A 20,211-nucleotide genomic window follows, 5' to 3' on the forward strand; every position below is an offset into this window, starting at 1 on the left:
GTTTATCCCATGTGTAACTGTGTTGTTTGTGTCGCACTGCATTGCTTTATCTGGGCTAGGCCGCAGTTGTAAATAAGAACTTGTTCTCAACTGGCCTACCTGGTTTAATAAAAATAAAATCCCGTTCACTGTAATGGAGATCCTGATTTCTGGAAACAATGCCTGCAGTACCGCGGTCGGCCTTCAACTTAATCGTCAATGCAATGGGACAGTCGTTCTACCCTGGCGTTGAGTTATCGACGGGTTTTATAGCTCTCTATCGTCATCCAATGGCCACCTGAGAGTACTGCACATGTATCCACTGTACAGAACGACGGATGTGACGCAAAATTAACCGCGACATTTTCCGCTGCTGTAATATTCACGTGGAGTATTTTGAAGCAAGCACACGAGTGAAGCCCTCAAAATGAAACAATACGGAGGAGTAATGTAAGTTGTGTTTTACCAACAAAAGTATATCATGCTTAATGTGGTTTTTACCCTTAAACTATAACTTTCGAGTATTTATGTAGTTAAACGAAGTCACTTGCTAGGAAACTAACAATGTAACGTTAGCTATCTAGCTTGCCTAATAAATCTAACTAGTTAGGTTTCCATCCAAATGGCGACAGATTTTCATGCGATTATACTGAAATCCGCATAAAAACAAGATTCGCATTTTTACGGCCGGAGATAATTCAATTACATTGATTTGTGGATAAACTGCTGTGCGTGATGACGCAGTGCACATAAAAATGCATCGCAATTGCAACTCCGCTGATTTTCTCACATATGTTGCGTTAAATAGCTAGTGTGCCCACTCTGGTATTGGCACATGCACTCTAGCCAAAGGTTCGCAGATACAGTGCGGACATGGCGAGGTTATTTTTTGTTAAAACGGCAGCCAAGTATCTGGTCATGTTATTAGAATTAGACCATAAATATTTATTGGAAAGGTGCATCAAGCTCATCACCTTGCACTTTCACCACCCTGTTAAATACATAATGTATTTCATCTGTAGCCTAAAACTGCGTGCTTTCCCGACGAATCGTAGTGGGAAGACCACACAATGTCAGTGACTCCCAAATGTACTTATTTTATATCAATTTTTGTGCATAAAAGCGTTTCCACCGGCATTTCTTGCATAATTCATTTTACCGACACAAAAATATCCCACATTGTCTAGCATATTTTGTTTTGTCGCGATTTGGAAAGTTTACCAACATTTTCTGTTTCCATCAGTCCTGTCTTGACTTTTTTTAATATCCGACATGTAATTTACATGCTGACCAAACCGCTCATCCAGCCTCTCGCATCTCCTCATTGGTTTTAGGAGCATATACCCACGTGGGTGATTGAAAGATGAGTAGAGGACCTTGTGCATTTATAGGTAAAATAACAACCCAATGTTTATATCCCAGAACAAATCTGCTATCAACAGCAAGCTAGTTAGCTAAATTGCCATACATGTTTAATGCTTTTCGACCTGTCCTTAAATGAAAAATAATTGTTTCAGTGTTTTTGATATTTCAATCTGCGTGTCCTGATTGTGTCTGATGTGGGGATACAAAATCAACATGCATGCGTGCTGTCGCAAAATAAATGTGCACATGCATGTTATTCAATCATTGCACCCACACTGCTCAGGCGCTAAAGTAGAACTTCTCCCATCTCCTCATTGGTTTTTAGGAGCATATACCCACGTGCGTGATTGACAGATGAACTGAGTTCCACACTCCAGTCCAGTTGGTAGTGGTAATGCCCTTATAGTTGGTTGCCAACTGCCATATAAATTCAGAAGAAGAAGCCTGAAGGAGGAGAGATTACTAGAAACAAACTTTTACCCTTTTATCTGTGGATTAATTGTCGGAGTAGAGGACTTTGTGCATTTCAGGTAAAATAACAGCCCAATGTTTATATCCCAGGACAAATTAGCTAGCAACAGCAAGCTAGCTAGCTAAATTGCCATAAATGTTTAATGCTTTTCGACCTGACCCCGAAACATTATAGTTGGTTCAGAGTTGGTTTTGAAATTTCAACCTGCCTGTCCTGATCGCGTCTGGTGTGGGTGGACAAAATCAACATGCGTGCGCACACACGCAAGCATTGTGGTCAGCATGTTACAGGCATGTAGGCCTACATACTTTTTTGCATGTGCCAAGTTAACCCATTCATAGATGCTAACTACCTTTAGCGACTCTTAACAACGCGAGGAAACTTTGTTGCCCCTTGCTGAAGCAATCGACGAATAGAACCGACTTGGAACTAGTCTGTGTACCAGTCTTTTTAGCTAACATTCCACTCCGTCATTGCCAAAGAGACTGGCCTTTCGGCAATAGTCCCAGTTTGTAATAGAACGTCGCGGCTCTGCCTGCCTGTGGGGGAAACAAAATGTGGTTACCTTTTACAATGCCTTTCCCCCAGTACATGTCTAAAGATTACTTTTCCACATTGCCTGCTATCGAGCATTCTAACTACTTTCCAACGAGCTGCAGTTTTGGAATAATTATCCCGTCTACTTTCCGCAAAATGCTACTTTGCAAACTGTTAGAGCCATTTATAATTGGTATGAGCTATGCTATAACCACCTTAAACATACAGGTTCCACACTGAAAATATGCAAAAACATTGGTTTGATTAAGACAGCGTATTTTCATCAATCATTAAGTCTAGGCCTACTCACCAAACAGATGTCGTGGTTGTAATTTATCACCATGCAGGGTTCCATTTCAGAAAATAAATTGAACGTCATGTATATTGAAAATAATAAATATTTTGGTTTGTAGGCTAACTTTCAACTCGCCAAATTCAGCCCTGTTTCAAACGATAACTCTTTGAGAGTAACTGTTCCAGGCACAAGATGCACATCACTTTGCGCTGGCAACTTTTTTGATTTGTAAAAATATTCTGTTCTATTTCATTTTATTGTTATATTACATCATGTTTTAACTAGAGGTCGACCGATTATGATTTTAACGCCGATACCGATTTATTGGAGGACCCAAAAAAGCTGCTACCGATTAATCGGCCTTTAAAAAAATATATATATATAATATATATTTGTAATAATGACAATTACAACAATGCTGAATGAACACTTATTTTAACTTAACATAATACAAATAAAATCAATTTAGTCTCAAATAGTGAAACATGTTTAATTTGGTTTAAATAATGCAAAAACAAAAAGTGTTGGAGAAGAAAGTAAAAGTGCAATATGTGCCATTTTAGTTCCTTGCTCAGAACATGAGAACATATGAAAGCTGGTGGTTCCTTTTAACATGAGTCTTCAATATTCCCAGTCAAGAAGTTTTAGGTTGTAGTTATTATAGGAATTATAGGACTGTTTCTCTCTATGCCATTTGTATTTCAATGCTTCAAGCAATGCGAAGAGCTGCTGGCAAACGAATGTTTGAATGAATGCTTACGAGTCTACTGCTGCCTACCACCGCTCAGACTGCTCTATCAAATAATAGACTTAATTATAATAAACACACAGAAATACGAGCCGTAGGTCATTAATATGGTCGAATCCAGAAACTATCATTTCAGAAACAAAACGTTTATTCTTTCAGTGAAATACAGAACCGTTCAGTATTTTATCGAACAGGTGGCAACCCTAAGTCTAAATATTGCTGTTACATTGCACAACCTTCAATGTTATATCATAATCTGGCAAATTAATTACGGTCTTTGTTAGGAAGAAATGGTCTTCACACAGTTTGCAACGAGCCAGGCGGCCCAAACTTCTGCATATTCCCTGACTCTGCTTGCACTGAACGCAAGAGAAGTGACACAGTTTCCCTAGTTAATATTGCCTGCTAACATGAATTTCTTTTAACTAAATATGCAGGGTAAAAAAATATTATTGTGTATTGATTTTAAGAAAGGCATTGATGTTTATGGTTATGTACATTGGTGCTACGATTGTGCTTTTTTCGCAAATGCGCTTTTGTTAAATCATCACCCACTTGGCGAAGTTGAAGTAGGCTGTGATTAGATGATAAATTAACAGGCATTGATTATATGCAACGCAGGACAAGCTAGTTAACCTAGTAATATCATCAACCATGTGTAGTTAACGAGTGATTATGTTAAGATTGATTGTTTTTTATAAGATAAGGTACGTTGCGAGCTAGCATTAAACTTGCCTCCTTGCTGCACTCGCGTAACAGGTGGCCAGCCTGCCATGCAGTCTCCTTGTGGATTGCAATGTGATCGGCCATAATCGGCATCCAAAAATGCCGATTACCAATTGTTATGAAAACTTGAAATCGGCCCTAATTAATCGGCCATGCCATGCATCATGTCTGCGAAATTAACAAAACAAGCCTATGCCATTGCACAGCCATAGGCTTCTGCAAGCACTGGCGGTTACTGCCTGCTTGTAGATATTTTTTGGAGGGTTTAAAAACAAAAATGTGACCTTTATTTAACTATATAATTCCATGATATAATATAACCAGTTGATATTACGGTTTAAATAAGTTAATCTTAAAGGGTACTTGTTATTGACTGTGTGTGTGGGACAATTAGGATTTATCTGTAATGGTTATGGTAAGTTAGGCATGGTTGAGCACTGTTGGCATAGAGATAAATGCGCACCTTTTTTCCAGCGTGGGCCTCGGGGGAAAAATTTTGCCAGTACTCAAACAGTAAAAAATGTCAACTGCCCATCCCTAAGGCGTAGCTGTGCAAATTTGCTATCTGCGTCTCCGAACACCTGTGTAAACTGAAGACAGACACCACAAACGTGTTGGCACTGAAAAATACTGTTGGCTGCAACTGTGTTAAAACAATGTATTTTGATGTGATATGAAAGTACTGAACGACAGTTGAGAATCGAGTCACGTTCAGATGGAGTATTTGGCTGTTATGGCTGCCAGAGCCAATTGGCCTCTAAACTGAACGTGTAAGGTCCTTGGACGACAAGAAGTAATGTTAGGCTCCTTTAGTCCAATGTTGGTCTAGTGCCAGGTTATATTAATCAGCGTTTTGAAAAGTCGGTTTAGTAATACTTTCCTGTGGATATTGTCTCAAATTTCGAACCTACATAAGGACCAACCAACCGCACAGACAAGCGGTAGAGCAAGCTCAAATGTGATTTTGTTCAACACTGGCTTGAGAAAACTTTACACGTTTTTTTGCAGTGCTTTGTTTGACTGTACACCAATAATTGGTATCACGGTCTTATTTATTGGGCAAGTAGTTAGCTAATGTTAACTAGCTAGCTAGACTTCCAAACAGTGTTGATTGAGTGCATTTCGCTAGATGGAAGCGCTATGTCCGATCATCTGTGTTGTTACTCATGTCCTTGTCTACCATAGCTGAAGTGTCTTTTTGTTGTTGAACGAATGTCTCCTCAGAAAACCTAAGACGAAGAGGGCTAAGCGCTTCCTTGACAACAGAGCTCCCAAGCTTACAGAGAACATCAAGAATGCCATGATTATGAAAGGAGGCAACACCAGTATGACTGTCACTCAGGCCTTAAAAGACATTGTACGTTTTCTGACTGTCGACCCTCCTCCCCATCTAGAATCATGAAGACTGTCAAGGTTTGAGAGTGCCAGCTAGATAACTCTCAATTTGTTTTTTTTCTCCAGTATGCCCTGAAGAAACCAAGTGCTGTACTGTACAAAAAGTAAGTGATGGATTTTAACTTTACTTAAGTTAATCTTCAAACAAACCCAGTATACTGGTTGTACTGAAAATATTGTATTTAGTGTTCATCATGTTTTATTTTGCCAATGTCGTTGATAAGTGGATATTTAATACTTGTGCATGAAGGACTGGGTTTACTGAAATAATAATAACAAGGCATAAACACTAGTCCGTCAATTGCTGGTACTTGAGATGTGTGTTTTATCCAAATGTTGTTTTTCCTTCCAGGAAAAATATAACTAGGCCATTTGAGGATTCTACATCATTGGTCAGTTAACTCAATATGTTGCATGAATTCATTTCCACTTCATATCAGATTTGTTTTAACTTGGACATACCAATTGTTTGGGATTGTGATAATTTGTGAACATTCACCTGCTAGTAGTCAAAGCAGTATTTTACACTGTAGACATACTAGCATCATTTTAAGATGCAGTGTGTTCACAGCACTAAAATCAGCACTCCCCGCGGATTATGTAAGAATTCCCAATCATCGGTATTTTGTCTCTGTCTACAGGAATTCTTCTCGAAGAAAACAGATAGTTCTCTGTTTTTGTTTGGCTCACACAACAAGAAAAGGCCAAACAATCTCATATTTGGTAAGCATTTTTATATTTTATCAGTGGGAGATGGAGACCTTGCTCTACAGGAGATGTCTGGTATGTTTCACAGCAGATAAGGGTTTGACTTTTTTTTTTTTTTTCAGGTCGTCTGTTTGATTTCCATGTGCTGGATATGATTGAGCTCGGCATTGAGAAGTATAACTCCCTAAGTGACATCAAGGTGACGTTTCCTTTATTTTGAGACATTTTCTATGTAAGTTGTAGTTGCGTTGTTCAACATTGGTGCATGACACCACTGTGCCTTCTCAATCTGCCAGGATCTTAGTTCATTAACACTGAGTGTTTCATCGCCTTGTCTTTGTCCACGGTCTGCTACGATAGGCCAAATAAATACACCTCATTTACATTCTCTCCCGGTGGCCTGAATTAACATCTAGAACTGAACTTTGCTCTAAACACTATTCTAGACGCATTGTCTTCCCGTTCTTTAAAAATGATTCATTTGGAAAATTGTAGTTTTACTGACAAGACACTAATGGCTGGAACAGGCACACTTGGATTGTAAACAAAGTAAGTTGTTAGTGTTCATCATGTCTATTTTTATATGATGAATTTATTGTACTTTTCCTCCTGTAACTTTATGTTCGGTTTCCAATGCATTGCAGAGCAGCAAATGTCCCGAGGGGACTAAACCGATGCTGGTGTTTGCAGGGGATGCTTTTGACCATGACAATGACCACAAACGCCTAAAGAGCCTTCTTACAGGTACAATTTAGTCTAAGCTAAACTTTTGAATTTAGTGTTAAGTTGTTGTGGGGTTAATTTCAGTCCTACAGTTAAAGATTTCCCCTTTAGTTAAAACACATTTACTCTAACTAGAAAACATTTAGATAATAAATACTTACCAAATCCTCCATTATTTTGGTCTTATAATAACATTGCATTTCATGTCAACGACACTATTGACCATTTTCTACTCTAACTTTGTTTTATTATTCAGACTTCTTCAGAGGTCCTGTTGTGCCTTCAGTGCGCCTGGCTGGTCTGGAGCATGTCCTGCACTTCACTGCTCTGGAGGGGAAAATCTACATGCGCAGCTACAGGTATGTCTGCCTTCGAGCAGCTGGACCATCTACCAGTGCCTCCTATTATGACATACGGGTTGTGTCCCAAATGGCACCCTATTCCTCATGTAGTGTAATACTTTTGACCAGGGCCCTTTAAAAGGAATAGGGTGCCATTTGGGACGTTGCCACGTTCTGTGAAGTTAGTGTCTACCGTCCATCTCACCCCCCCGAAATGATCACTAGTCAAAGCTCTTTGTTTTCTCCAGATCCCTGTTGAAGAAGTCTGGATGTCGGACCCCAAGGATTGAGCTGGAGGAGATTGGGCCGTCTTTTGACTTTATCTTGCGGAGAACACACCTGGCATCAGACGACCTGTACAAGACAGCTCACAAACAGCCCAAGGCTCTGAAGGTAGGAAAGATGTCTAGTTGCAGTCAACATCTTTTTCACGCTCTTTCAACAGCCGCTATGTAGAATGGCGCGAGAGGTTGCTTCTTTTTAAAACGTCTTAATTGAAATGAAACTTCAAAGCAATCGAAGTTCTCATGTTGCTCTTTGTCATTTCTATTCTTTACAGCCCAAGAAGAAGAAGAACATATCCCACGATACTTTTGGTACCAAGTTTGGCAGGTTGCACATGCAGAAGCAGGATCTGGCCAAGCTCCAGACACGTAAGATGAAGGGTCTGAGGAAGAGGAGGGGCCCGGCAGCCGCTGCTGTCGTGGCAGGAGAGACGTCCCCGAAAGCCACTGAAGGAGAGTGAAGTCTTCCCAGGCTTTAATGGACATTTCACAAGCTCACGTCATCAAGTTAACTGTGGATGTTGACTGATTTCTTCAGAATTGTCATCAATGATGAAAAGAATGACCCCCACATGTTTACCTTCTGCAGGTATGTTCGTCAATGTTTCAAGACAACAATGTGGTGGTGTGCTAATCGATATCTCTTTTTAATGCCTTGCAAATTGTCTTCATTCTGTTGCTGATGTTGCGTAGGTTGGAAAGGTTTTGTGTGAATGGCAGGCAGTCTGTGTGGGTGCATAAGAAAAATTTGAATTAGCCATCATTCATCTAAAATACTTTTATTTTCTGTATTTTAAACTGCGCGTACATCGGGGAACAGTTCTCAATGAATAAATTTGTTTTGTACATCTTGTCTTGTGCTGTTCTTTTCATAATGTACTATTTATCTCTGGTACATTCAGAAATGTTAAGTTTGAGAGGAAATAATTACACTTTTCACTGTGCCACCACAAACCTTCAGGTATAAAGATTTGCCTCCTTATGAAGAAATCACAACTGTAATTAGACAACTTGGTATATTTCAGTCAGCTTCCAGGTATGAAACATTTGCCGGCAGATGTGGATATGAAGTCAGAAGTATTGGTGTTAAATTGCTGGATGTTTCTGGGGATAGTTAACTTTGTACACAAGGTCGCTGTTTGACTATTGAGCTGCTAAATTCATAGTTAATATTCTCTTTTATTGAACCTTTATTTAACTATGCAAGTCATTGAAGAACAAATTGTTATTTACAATGATTGCCTATCCCGGGCCAAACCCTAACCCAGATGATGCTGGGCCAATTGTGCACCGTCCTATGGGATTCCAAATCATGGCCGGTTGTGATACAGCCTGGAATCGAACCACTGAGATGCAGTGCCAGAGACCACTGTGCCACCTTGGCTATGGCGTTATATTGAAATCAATAGCAAAAATAGTACAATTAAGTCTTATTTAAAGGAAGTTATGTTTAAAAGTGTTAGATTTCGTTTTTTATAATGTTTAGGCCTACTGATCATGGGGATAATTCAGAAAACTTTGGGTAATAGGCTACTTATGAAAACAGGTAATCGCCCCCTTCCTAACCACCATTGTATGTAAAGTTAATCTGGATTGATTACATTTTTTTGATTATGGACGTTAACTTCAATACAGCACAAATTCTAGTTCTGAGACTGCTAAATAAACTTTTGCCTTGCAAGCAGAAGTTATCTCCTCTGTATAACCAGGTGAAACAAATGTGTTCTGGATCTTCTCTTTAATGTTTTTTTCAAATGTTTCAATCGCTACAGTAATTATTCAATGCTCTGGCGTCATACTTTAAAAAGACAGCAATGCGTCCAATCAGCGACAGCTACCGGCATAATGTATGCACAACCCGCCCCCCGGGTATCTATTTATACAATATTGCAACACTGGTGTTTTACACTACTGACAGTGCGAGCTGGCGGTAGACATTTTCAATACGGCTTCTGCTTCTGAATGGATGCATCTTCCAGGTAACAATTCGCTGAAAAGGAGATGCGAAGTATTCTTATTTGTAGATAGACACGTTTAGGGGCATACCATTATCTGATTCTCTTCAGTTGAGTTTGGCTGCAGCTTGAGAGCGCACCATTTAGACTAGTTACCGGTATATTGCTGTCATCATATTTGACAGTGTTAAAAATCTGCACAGTCGTTCCAAGAAATGACAGCCGGTACCAACATGACAGACATTGAATCTGACGCAAGTAAAGAAGCGGTCGCTGAGGAGCCTGCAGAGGAGACACCAATGAAAGCAGAGGAAAAGCGCTCGGACGATGCTGAGGAAAAGAACGAGAACGGGGATAGTAAAGGAACCATCCAAGAGCAGGTTCCCGTTGCTGTGGAGGAGCCCGAGTTCGTGCACCCAGAAGGAGGATGGGGTTGGGTGGTTATGCTGGCTGCAATGTGGTGCAATGGAGCGGTGTTCGGAATCCAGAACGCCTTTGGCATCCTGTTCATGTCCCTCCTGAAAGAATTCGGCTCACCAGAAGACGATGACCTCAGGTTTAAAACAGGTGAGTTCACAAAATGGGTAGTGGGCACACGAACACAGCAAGCTAGGTAGCCAAATACCGTAGTAGGCGGAGTGCATGCATAATCAAATATTTGTACTCCTTTTTGGCTGTATTTCATAAAGTGAAATTTATTATTGCACCTTCTGGTATGTCTAAGCCACGTAAATACGTTCTGATTAGGCAATGGCATAAAACCCACACTAATCCAAAATACAGTTACCGCACGCTCTACTCTAGATTGTTTTCTGTCAGTCAGCGATGCACATGGCTAACTCATTCGTTGAACGTTAGCCCAATGCGGTTCGTTTAGGCCGGCATTTCAATAACAGTCCGTCAGTCGCAAACAGCCAGCTAGCGTGCCAAATAATTGTATATAAACCATTGGATACTAGCTACATGCCTCAATTAGAAGCTGGCCTCATTCAACTTAATCTTTTCATTTGTAAAGTTGTGTAAATCATGTCCAGCTCCCCGGTGTCCCCCTACGTTTAGGTGGCTACAGGTGTGCGGTGTGCAGGGTTGCATGACAATCATATCTGTTCTACTATTTTGTTACTTTACACCCCTCTCAACCGGCCCCTGACAGTAAAAGTGATTCATTGTGTGGTGGAAATCTTTGTCGGCCCTCACTGACATAATATAACAACATTGACATTTGTCATTTATACATCTGCTTATGTTAGCAAAATTGTGTCTGGCTATCTGCATACTTCCCTTCATTCCCGTATGGCCATGTACCGATTACTAAGAACAGGGCAAGGGGCATATTTCCGCTCCCCCTGACTCTCTCCAGTCTCAATGTGCATTCTTTGGCAGCTGCTCTTGCAGTGCATACAAAACTCATTAAATGTTCATGAAAGAGCAGGACCCCAGAATACCTTAGCATTTCAAGGTTAATGTTTCCGAAAAGAAGCCCATGAAAGATTGTGTTCTCATTTGGCTGTTAGTTAAAGCTGGAATCCTTAATGGTGAAACTGCCACGTCCATTTGGGATATTAGAACAAAGTCGTTACTGCGCACAACGAATACAGACCCACCTCCCCTCACACGCGTTAGAACCGCAGAATATGTGTTGCAATTGTTTTTACTACACTGCTCATCTGTTTCTACGCTCCTCACTTCTGTTTAGTCAACAAAACAAACAAAAAATGCGCCTGGGGTCGACCAGCGGTGCTGTCACCTTTCGGGATCTCAGCTTTAATGGATATAAATTACACTGTCATTTCAGCCTTACAGTATTGTAATGAAACAGCAGGGAGCAGGTTTCGAACCCTCGACCTTCAAGCCCGAAGTCCGGCGAGCTATCGACTGTGCCGCAAAAGCATGCTCGTCCGGCAGAGTCGATTTCCGCGCTTATAAACCCAGGGTCGTTACAGTATTAAATAAGAAGAACATCCTTTGTATAACACAGGCATAACAGTTTGTGTGGTAGACTTGATTTAGCCCTGTCTGAAACAAATTACCACAGCTCTCTCAGTTTCGGGGCCATTAAAATGTTGAAACATGCCTGGAAACGGTCTGTTCAGACCGCGTTCATCAGCCACCTGTAGCTGATGTTATCGGGGGTTTCTGTTGATGTGTGAAGTGCTCCATTTGGACACTAATAAATGTGCGAGAAGGCTATTTACCACGCTTTGATTAGGTTAACGTGTTAAGAAGACTCGTTGTGTAGACTATGACCCTTTTCAAAGGGAAGGTCATGCATCAGTCCTTGGCAGTGTTAATCATCAGATTTGATAAGGCAATCAGTAATCACCCTTTTCCTCACATTGACATTGTTCTGATTATTAGGAAGATTTGCACAAGTGATCAATCCAGATATAGATGAATCAGATCCTGTTAACTGATAGCTACTAATCAAAGCATTCACTTAAAGCATTGTCACATTGTAATTACAATTCATTATAATTCCAACTAATCACTCATTGGTCATGGATTTCCTTGTTATATTGTTTTTCTTCAGTACCATACTTAGTAGGCCTACTGAACCTCAGATTATTCCCCCGCCCCAAAGTGTAAACCTAGTCCCCTCTTCCTCAGTCTGAAATGAGTAGCAGGGATTGCGTCAGCGCGCTTCAAGTACAGCTGTCGCCCGCCTTCCACTTTCCCTCGTAGTCCCTCTCCAGTTGTCAGAGAGGTCTCACCTAGGGAGAGCCTGAGAGGAACATAATCCAGCTAGGCACTCTGCCACTAGATACAGGTCCCAGACAGTGGGGGTGCTTCTCGAACCTTTGGCAACACATACGGTGCCTTCGGAAAGTATTCGAACCCCTTGACTTTTTCCACATTTTGTTACGTTACAGCCTTGTTCTAAAATGGATAAAACAATTTATAATTCTCAGCAATCTACACACACAACCCCATAATGACAGTGACAACAGTTTTTTAGAATTGTTTTCATATGTATTCAAAGAAAAAAAGATAAGTATAAAGACCCTTTGCTATGAGACTTGAAATTGAGCTTAAGGTGGATCCTGTTTCCATTGATCATCCTTGAGATGTTTCTACAACTTGACTGTAGTAAATTCAATTAATTGGACATGATTTGGAAGGGCACACACACACCTGTCTATATAAGGTCCCACAGTTGACAGTGCATGTCAGAGCAAAAACCAAGCCATGAGGTTGAAGGAATTGTCCATAGCGCTCCGAGACAGGGGAAGGGTACCAAAAAATATCTGCAGCATTGAAGGTTCCCAAGAACACCGTGTTCTCCATTCTTAAATGGAAGCAGTTTGGAACGCCCAGCCAAACTGAGCAATTGGGGAGAAGGGCCTTGGTCAGGGAGGTGACCAAGAACCCGATGGTCACTCTGACAGAGCTATAGAGTTCCTCTATGGAGATTGGGAGAACCCTCCAGAAGGACAACCATCTCTGCAGCACTCCACTAATAAGGCCTTTATGGTAGAGTGGCCAGACAGAAGCCACTCCTCAGTAAAAGGTACATGACAGCCCGCTTGGAGTTTGCCAAAAGTCACCTAAAGACTCTCAGACCATGAGAAACAAGATTCTCTGGTCTGATGAAACCAAGATTGAAGTCTTTGGCCTGAATGCCAAGTGTCATGTCTGGAAGAAACCTGGCACCATCCCTATGGTGAAGCATGGTGGTGGCAGCACCATGTTGTGGGGATGTTTTTCAGCGGCAGGGACTAGGGGACTAGTCAGGATCGAGGCAAAGATGAACAGAACAAAGTACAGAGGCCCTTGATGAAAACCTGCTCCAGAGTGCTCAGGACGTCAGACTGGGGTAAAGGTTCACCTTCCAAAAGGACAAAGACCCTAAGCACACAGCCAAAAAAATGCAGGAGTGGCTTCGGGACAAGTCTCTGAATGTTCTTGAGTGGCCCAGCCAGAGCCTGGACTTGAACCCGATCGAAAATCTCTGGAGAGACCGGAAAATGGCTGTGCAGCAATGCTCCCTGACCAACCTGACAGAGCTTGAGAGGATCTGCAGAGAAGGGGAGAAACTCCCCAAATATAGGTGTGCCAAGCTTGTAGCGTCATACCCAAGAAGACTCAATGCTGTAATCGCTGCCAAAGGTGCTTCAAGAAAATACTAAGGGTCTGAATACTTATGTAAATGTCATATTTAAAAAAATAAATAAATAAATAAATTGTAAATTAGAAAATGTCTTAACCTGTTTTTTGTTTTGTCATATTGGGTATTGTGTAGATTTAATCAATTTTAGAATAAGGCAGTAACGTAACAATGTGGAAAAAGTCAAGGGGTCTGAGAACTTTTAGAAGGCACCGTATAATGTATATTTTGCCGAACTCTGGGTATGCCTTGTTTGGATTGCTGGTTGGCTGCCAGAGAGGAAACGTGATCATTTCAATACATTGTTGTATGGCTGCAGAAGTAACGGGGAACATATAGGAAGGGGTTTCTGGAAGTCTGTTTAATCAATATGGAGTAGATGGATCATGAATATAGCAAGACGTTTATTTTATTATCTTGTTGTAGAATACCAAAGATCAGCCCGGTCTTCATCAAGAAATTCAGGAATCTCTAACTGGTATTAAAGCCTCCTTGATGTTAACACGAGCATACGCAATGGTCCCAATAGGGTTGAGATGAACTGGGACCTCAAATTAGCTGTCACTCAGGTAAAGTAGAATTTTTAAATTGACCCTAGACAACACCCATTTAGGCCCATCTATAAACTTGATACACCAACATGAGCCCCTCGACCCCTTCCTATCCAGTCAGATCGTAAAGGTGTTGACTCTCCATTCACCAGTTGGACAATTTCCTGTTAGGTGCTGTTTGTCTCAACAGTTGGACTAATGACCTCGGTCAACATTCATTGACGTCCTTTCTCTCCCCAACGTGGGGGTTCAAGGGGGGAAGATTGTTGGGTTGCACAAATGCTACCTAAATGCCACCTGCCTCTGTCAGGATGTCTCCTAAGTAGAAGTGCAAAGGAAGGCCGTTGGTTGGAGGCCCATTGCTTTCACATGACCGGAGGTGTTGATATTAAGACTAGTTTAAATTGATGCTCAATCGATCATCCTAATTGAACTTTGTCCCTTCCGTCTATGGAATTTCTTTCACAGAGCGAGGTGTTTTTAGATAGTGAAACACTAATTTGTTTCCGTGTAACAGGGTTAACAAGATTGTTTAAAATGATTTAGATTGTATTGAACTCCGTCAGATTGGCCTAATTTTACAAGCAATTCATTTCATGATGAATTGTAACGACATTATTTGTAAATTAATTCTCAATGACCTGTCAGGGAAAATTGGGTTGGATGGGAGATAAAAGAGATGCTTTCAGAGTACTACAGATATCGTATCTTAATTTGATCACTGTTGTCGCAAACTTGTAGTGTATTCAATGTTTAAAAAGGCTTGTAAAGTTTGTACTTTCCACTTTAAAAATTTCAGACTTGATTTACACTAACTCAAAATGTATCAACTCCTACAAAAATATCCATGAACCTTTTACTGCAGTGGGCTAAATTAGGTTCACTGAGTGTTTCTTGGTAGTCTTAAACTACTTTGAAACAAAAGTATACACCTCACACACATGGTTATGGGCCTGTACTATGTCAGATATAGAGTTGAAATGTATTACATTTTGAGTTTGCATCCCAATATTACACTTAGTATACATCACACAAGACTCAAATATAACAAAGCTGTTTCACATAGAAGCACTGGATTTTTGGCGGGAAAAAATAAAATGTTGATTAATTATGAAAAATATGAATATAATTCCACCCATGACTTCGCTGAATTGACTGAAGGAAAAAGGGGTACTTCTAATTAACATTTCCTGTTGCAGGATGATTTTCCTGCTGTGAGAAACTGGTCACATTTTAAGATGGTACACCTGTATAATCAACCATGTAGTTGCACTTTTTAAGCCTATACGCTATTACCAATTTTCATTTGTGCTGTTATTCATAACTTTTTTTTAAACATGTTTCTTAATATTAACATTTGAAATATATATATTTGATTCAGCCATCACAGTATCAGCCATCACAGTATCAGCCATCACAGTATCAGCCATCACAGTATCACATAAGTATCAGCCATCACAGTATCACATAAGTATCAGCTATCACACCATGTAAAGCGCGTGTCAAACTCATTCTACAGAGGACAGTGTCTGTGGGTTTTTGCTCCTCCCTTGTCCTTGATTGATGTATTAAGTGATTAGTAAGGAACTCCCCTCACCTGTTTGTCTAGGTCTTAATTGAAAGGAGAAAACAGCAGACACTAGACCCTCCGTGGAATGAGTTTGACACCCATGTTGTAAAATAAACTATTTATTTTTTCTTCATAAAATGCAATACACTGGATTTATTTAAACTCCGTCAGACATAATAAAAGCCTTTTTTATTTTTATTTATTGTCCACATTTTTTTAAAGGCCTCGCTTGTTTCATTTATAACATCGGATTATTCAAATATGTAATACAAATCTCACCATTGTTGTTTTAAACAACATTTATAAAGCAAACATGACTTCAATTAGTTTAAGCATATGTTGCAGAACAGTGGTTAAAATATTGACAGAAAAGAGATCTTAGTGGGGTTAGCCATCAGTGGCGGAGTTGACAACATATTCAAAACCATTGAATTAGGAATTCTCATTGCTCAAAACTGACATATTTTTACCTCAAATTCAAGTAAAAAAAGGAAAATATAGCAAATTATTCATTTGAAAATCCCCAATTTAAAAACAACCATTCTATCAGATCCTTCAGCACTCTGACAGAGTTGAAATAATATATATTTTTTAAAATCTGAGCTGATGTTTTACGAAGTTGCCAAATTGCATATTTATCTTAATTATTCAAGTGGCATACGTATTAGAAATAGTTTTTCCTCAGTTGCTTTATGACTCTAAAACCTAATTTTAAAATGAACATTTTAACCATAACTCATTCTGTCTTAATCTATAAGGGAGATGGAGTTGAGAGGTTGTGATCGTGGTGATTTCAATATTGTTTAAATCTATCAAAAGTAGAGGTCTTTCGGGACCATGCATTGTCTTGTTGTACTACATGCAATCAGGAGATGAAGAAGAGGTTATGGTATAGCTGGCCCTGCTCAGTCCTGACTAATTTACAATTTTATACAAATCTGAGTTGACCAAAACCCCAGATTATTTAAATTTTATTTTTTTAGGAGTCAAGGTTTTGAGAGAAATATTATTTAAAGTCAGAGAGGGCTATTGCAAGAAAGTACACAAAATCCTTTATCCCTTTTTTTTTTTATAGTTGAAAAAAAAATAAAGTTTCCTAGCCGGACAAGAATTGTTGAGACTTTCAAGAATCTCTGCAATAATATATAAACGTTTACCATTTATTTATATAAATTCATTTTCAGGAACAAAGACTAGCCTAAGTGTAGGCATGCACAATTAAAAAAAATATTGGTAGTGTTTATTCGACCTGTATTTCTCAACTGATCCATCTTGTATTGATCACTTATGGGATGCTTGCCATCATAAGATGTGCTCTATTTCTATGGCACTACGCATGACTAAACTAATCTTAAACCACAGACCGGGTTAAAAAGTTTGGTGGACTGGCCCTCATCTGCTTAGGTAGATGGCTATGGGTCTCTAAGAAATTCTGTATAAAATACATTCTTACTGGTATTCGGGCCTCCTTGATGTTTAAACTAGCAGACCAGTTTTTTTTGTGGCCAGCCTGCAATTGTTCATGTTGACTAGAGAGTTCTTGAGGTGTAAAATGCATGGCATTATGCTAGCGTTATCACAATCTGTTCAGTTGAAATGGAGGTTTTATGATTTTTATTAGGATCCCCATTAGCTGACGCCAATGGCATCGTTTTACTGTGGATATAGATCCTTTTGTACCTGTTTTCTCCTGCATCTTCACAAGGTCCTTTTACTGTTGTTCTGGGATTGATTTGCACTTTCCGCACCAAAGTACGTTCATCTCTAGGAGACAGAACGCGTCTCTTTCCTGATCGGTATGACGGCTGTGTGGTCCCATGGTGTTTATACTTGCGTACTATTGTTTGTACAGATGAAAATGGTACCTTCAGGCATTTGGAAATTGCTCCCAAGGATGAACCAGACTTGTGGAGGTCTACAATTTTTTTTTCTGATGTCTTGGCTGATTTCTTTTGATTTTCCCATAATATCAAGCAGAGGCACTGAGTTTGAAGGTAGGCCTTGAAATACATCCACAGGTACACCTCCAATTGACTCAAATGATGTCAAATAGCCTATCAGAAGCTTCTAAACCCATGACATCATTTTCTGGAATTTTCCAAGCTGTTTAAAGGCACAGTCAAGTTAGTGTATGTAAACCTCTGACCCACTGGAATTATGATACAGTGAAATAATCGGTCTGTAAACAATTGTTGGAAAAATTACTTGTGTCATGCACAAAGTAGATGTCCTAACCGACTTGCCAAAACTATAGTTTGTTAACAAGAACTTTGTGGAGTGGTTGAAAAACGAGTTTTAATGACTCCAACTGAAGTGTATGTAAACTTTGGACTTCAACTGTAGCAAAAAAGACATTAGACAAAAATACTTTTCATAATTATTATTCTTTTTTTTTATCCCCCTTTTCTCCCCATTTTCGATCTTGCCTCATCGCTGCAACTCCACAATGGACTCGGGAGGTGAAGGTCGAGTCATGCGTCCTCCGAAACATGACCCGCCAAACCGCGCTTCTTAACCCGGAAGCCAGCTGCACCAACGTGTCGGCAGAAACACCTTTCAACTGACGACAGAGTTCAGCCTGCAGTCCCTCGGCCCACCACAATGAGTGGCTAGAGCACATTAAGCCAAGTTAAGCCCCCCCCCACAGCCTAACCCTCCCCTAACCCAGACGACGCTGGGCCAATTGTGCGCCGCCTTATGGGACTCGCAATCACGGCTGGTTGTGATACAGCCAGGGATCAAACCCGGGTCTGTAGTGACGCCTCTGTAGATGGCTGCGCCACTCAGAAGGCCCCACTTTTTTTTAGACACAAATGTACACAAATGCAACTAAAGAATAATGATATGTGGGTGTGTGTAGAGTTTGTTTGTGTGCATCAGTAACGCATAGGCCATGTGAGTTTATACACACAAAGGTTTGGAACTGAGGGTTAGGTACAGTATTAGGAAAGCCAGGGTGAATGTTGGAAATATTGGCTTAAAGTACAGTGACCACTGCTCCTACCAGGGAATAGCAGAACATGTCTGAAAGCATATTTGGCAGTTGCAACCAAGTTACATGCGTACCAGGGCCTGTTTAATTTCAGTTGGAATGGATAAAGACATGGTTTGATGTTGAAAGTTGTTATTCATCCTGAAAGTGCTAGAGCAATTCTTTAAAAGTGGATAGAGAAAATTCCAAACATGTTTATTCTCTGATAGCCTATTCAGTAGCAATGCACAACTAGTCTAGCAATGCTGATGTCAAAGAAATGGTGTATAGACTTAGGTCTAGATAGCATTAGATTTGTACTTTTACCTTTTTCTATTTATGGTGCACCTCACAAAAGAGCTTGAACTGCCATGTCAGGGGAATTTAGCTAAAGAGTAACTTCTTGAATAAATATATTTACACCCAGAGAAAAGAGCAAGGCATTTAACCTCAGGATTCAACTTCAACCTAACTCTTGTCCAGGTTTGCTTATTAAAAAAAAAAAAAAAAATTCATCAAGGTGTTGTCTGGGTGTTGGGACTGTGAAAACAATGTCAGCCCCTCTTGGCCATTTGCCATAAATCTGAACTTTTTAACAAGCAAATCTGTTCCATTTTGTGTGACTCAAGCCACTTCTCCTAATCAGCTGTACAGGCCGGGTGTGTCGGTATGCTATAAGGACACCCCTGGCCTGCACAGCTCTGTGTAGGAAAATTGAATATAATGTTGCAGGCTTTTTTTTTTTAAATTTTTTTTTTAATTCTAACTAAACTTCTCCTTCAAGAATGTCAGCCTGACTGTTGGCCAGGTTAGTTGGTCATCAATGTGGGTCATTGCCGCTCACTGTTTATCTGACGTCATGGCATTTAGACATTTCCCCAGAGCTGCCAAATCTAAATGAAAATCTAGAATCCCCTTTTTAATCCAATTAGTATGGTCCATGGTTACCCCTGCAAATGGGGGGCAGGGGTACAAACCCTTTGCTTTGGCCCTAGGCTTAGCCCTCCTGATGAAAACCGAATGAAAGCCACTTGATCCCCATTCAACTTGCCAACTGAAAAGGATAAACAAATTATTACTAGCTAATCTAGTGGTATTAGTTGTGTGAGGAGAGAGGAGTGATCACAGATCAGGTGGTGTCTGTAAACTCATGGCGTGTGTGTGTGAAGTACGCGTCCCTGTCAGTAAATTATCCTAACACCTTACTGGCTATCAGGAGGGGGACATGTAAATTCATTGTGCGGGTATGTCTCGACTGTGCTGTGGTGAGGAGAGGGCAGTCAGGGACAGCTAGGCTGTACTGGCCAGTTACTGTTGGTTTGATGAGGTGTTGCGCCCCTCATTGCCCCAGTACCAAAGATCTAAGGAAGAGCACTGTTCCAATTTCCCAGCAGGCTTCCATTCTGTGCTCTTCTGCCACAAGTGAGCAATTCAAAGTTGCTAGTTGAGGGTCAGAGGTCAGGGTAATTTTTCTGCCGGTATATTG

At 40.3% G+C, this 20,211-nt stretch overlaps 2 protein-coding genes across 2 annotated transcripts in view; both read left to right on the top strand.

Moving 5' to 3' along the window:
• Positions 1-321: 321 nt before the first annotated feature.
• Positions 322-8,421, top strand: rpf2 (ribosome production factor 2 homolog). The gene is made up of 10 exons (XM_029753466.1): positions 322-429; positions 5,347-5,479; positions 5,584-5,621; positions 5,870-5,909; positions 6,159-6,240; positions 6,348-6,424; positions 6,870-6,969; positions 7,205-7,307; positions 7,538-7,682; positions 7,849-8,421. Exons 1-10 carry the CDS (start codon positions 407-409, stop codon positions 8,032-8,034), a joined length of 927 nt encoding a protein of 308 aa, XP_029609326.1. The 5' UTR covers positions 322-406; the 3' UTR covers positions 8,035-8,421.
• Positions 8,422-9,465: 1,044 nt separating this feature from the next.
• slc16a10 (solute carrier family 16 member 10) overlaps positions 9,466-20,211 on the top strand; it is a 60,309-nt gene continuing 49,563 nt past the window's right edge. Inside the window, exon 1 of the mRNA XM_029753430.1 lies at positions 9,466-10,095. Within this exon, the coding sequence (XP_029609290.1) occupies positions 9,744-10,095 (352 nt within the window). The 5' untranslated portion in view covers positions 9,466-9,743. The remainder of the gene's footprint in view (positions 10,096-20,211) is intronic.

This window comes from Salmo trutta, chromosome 1 (assembly GCF_901001165.1).
Source record: "Salmo trutta chromosome 1, fSalTru1.1, whole genome shotgun sequence".
Lineage (NCBI taxonomy): Eukaryota > Metazoa > Chordata > Actinopteri > Salmoniformes > Salmonidae > Salmo > Salmo trutta.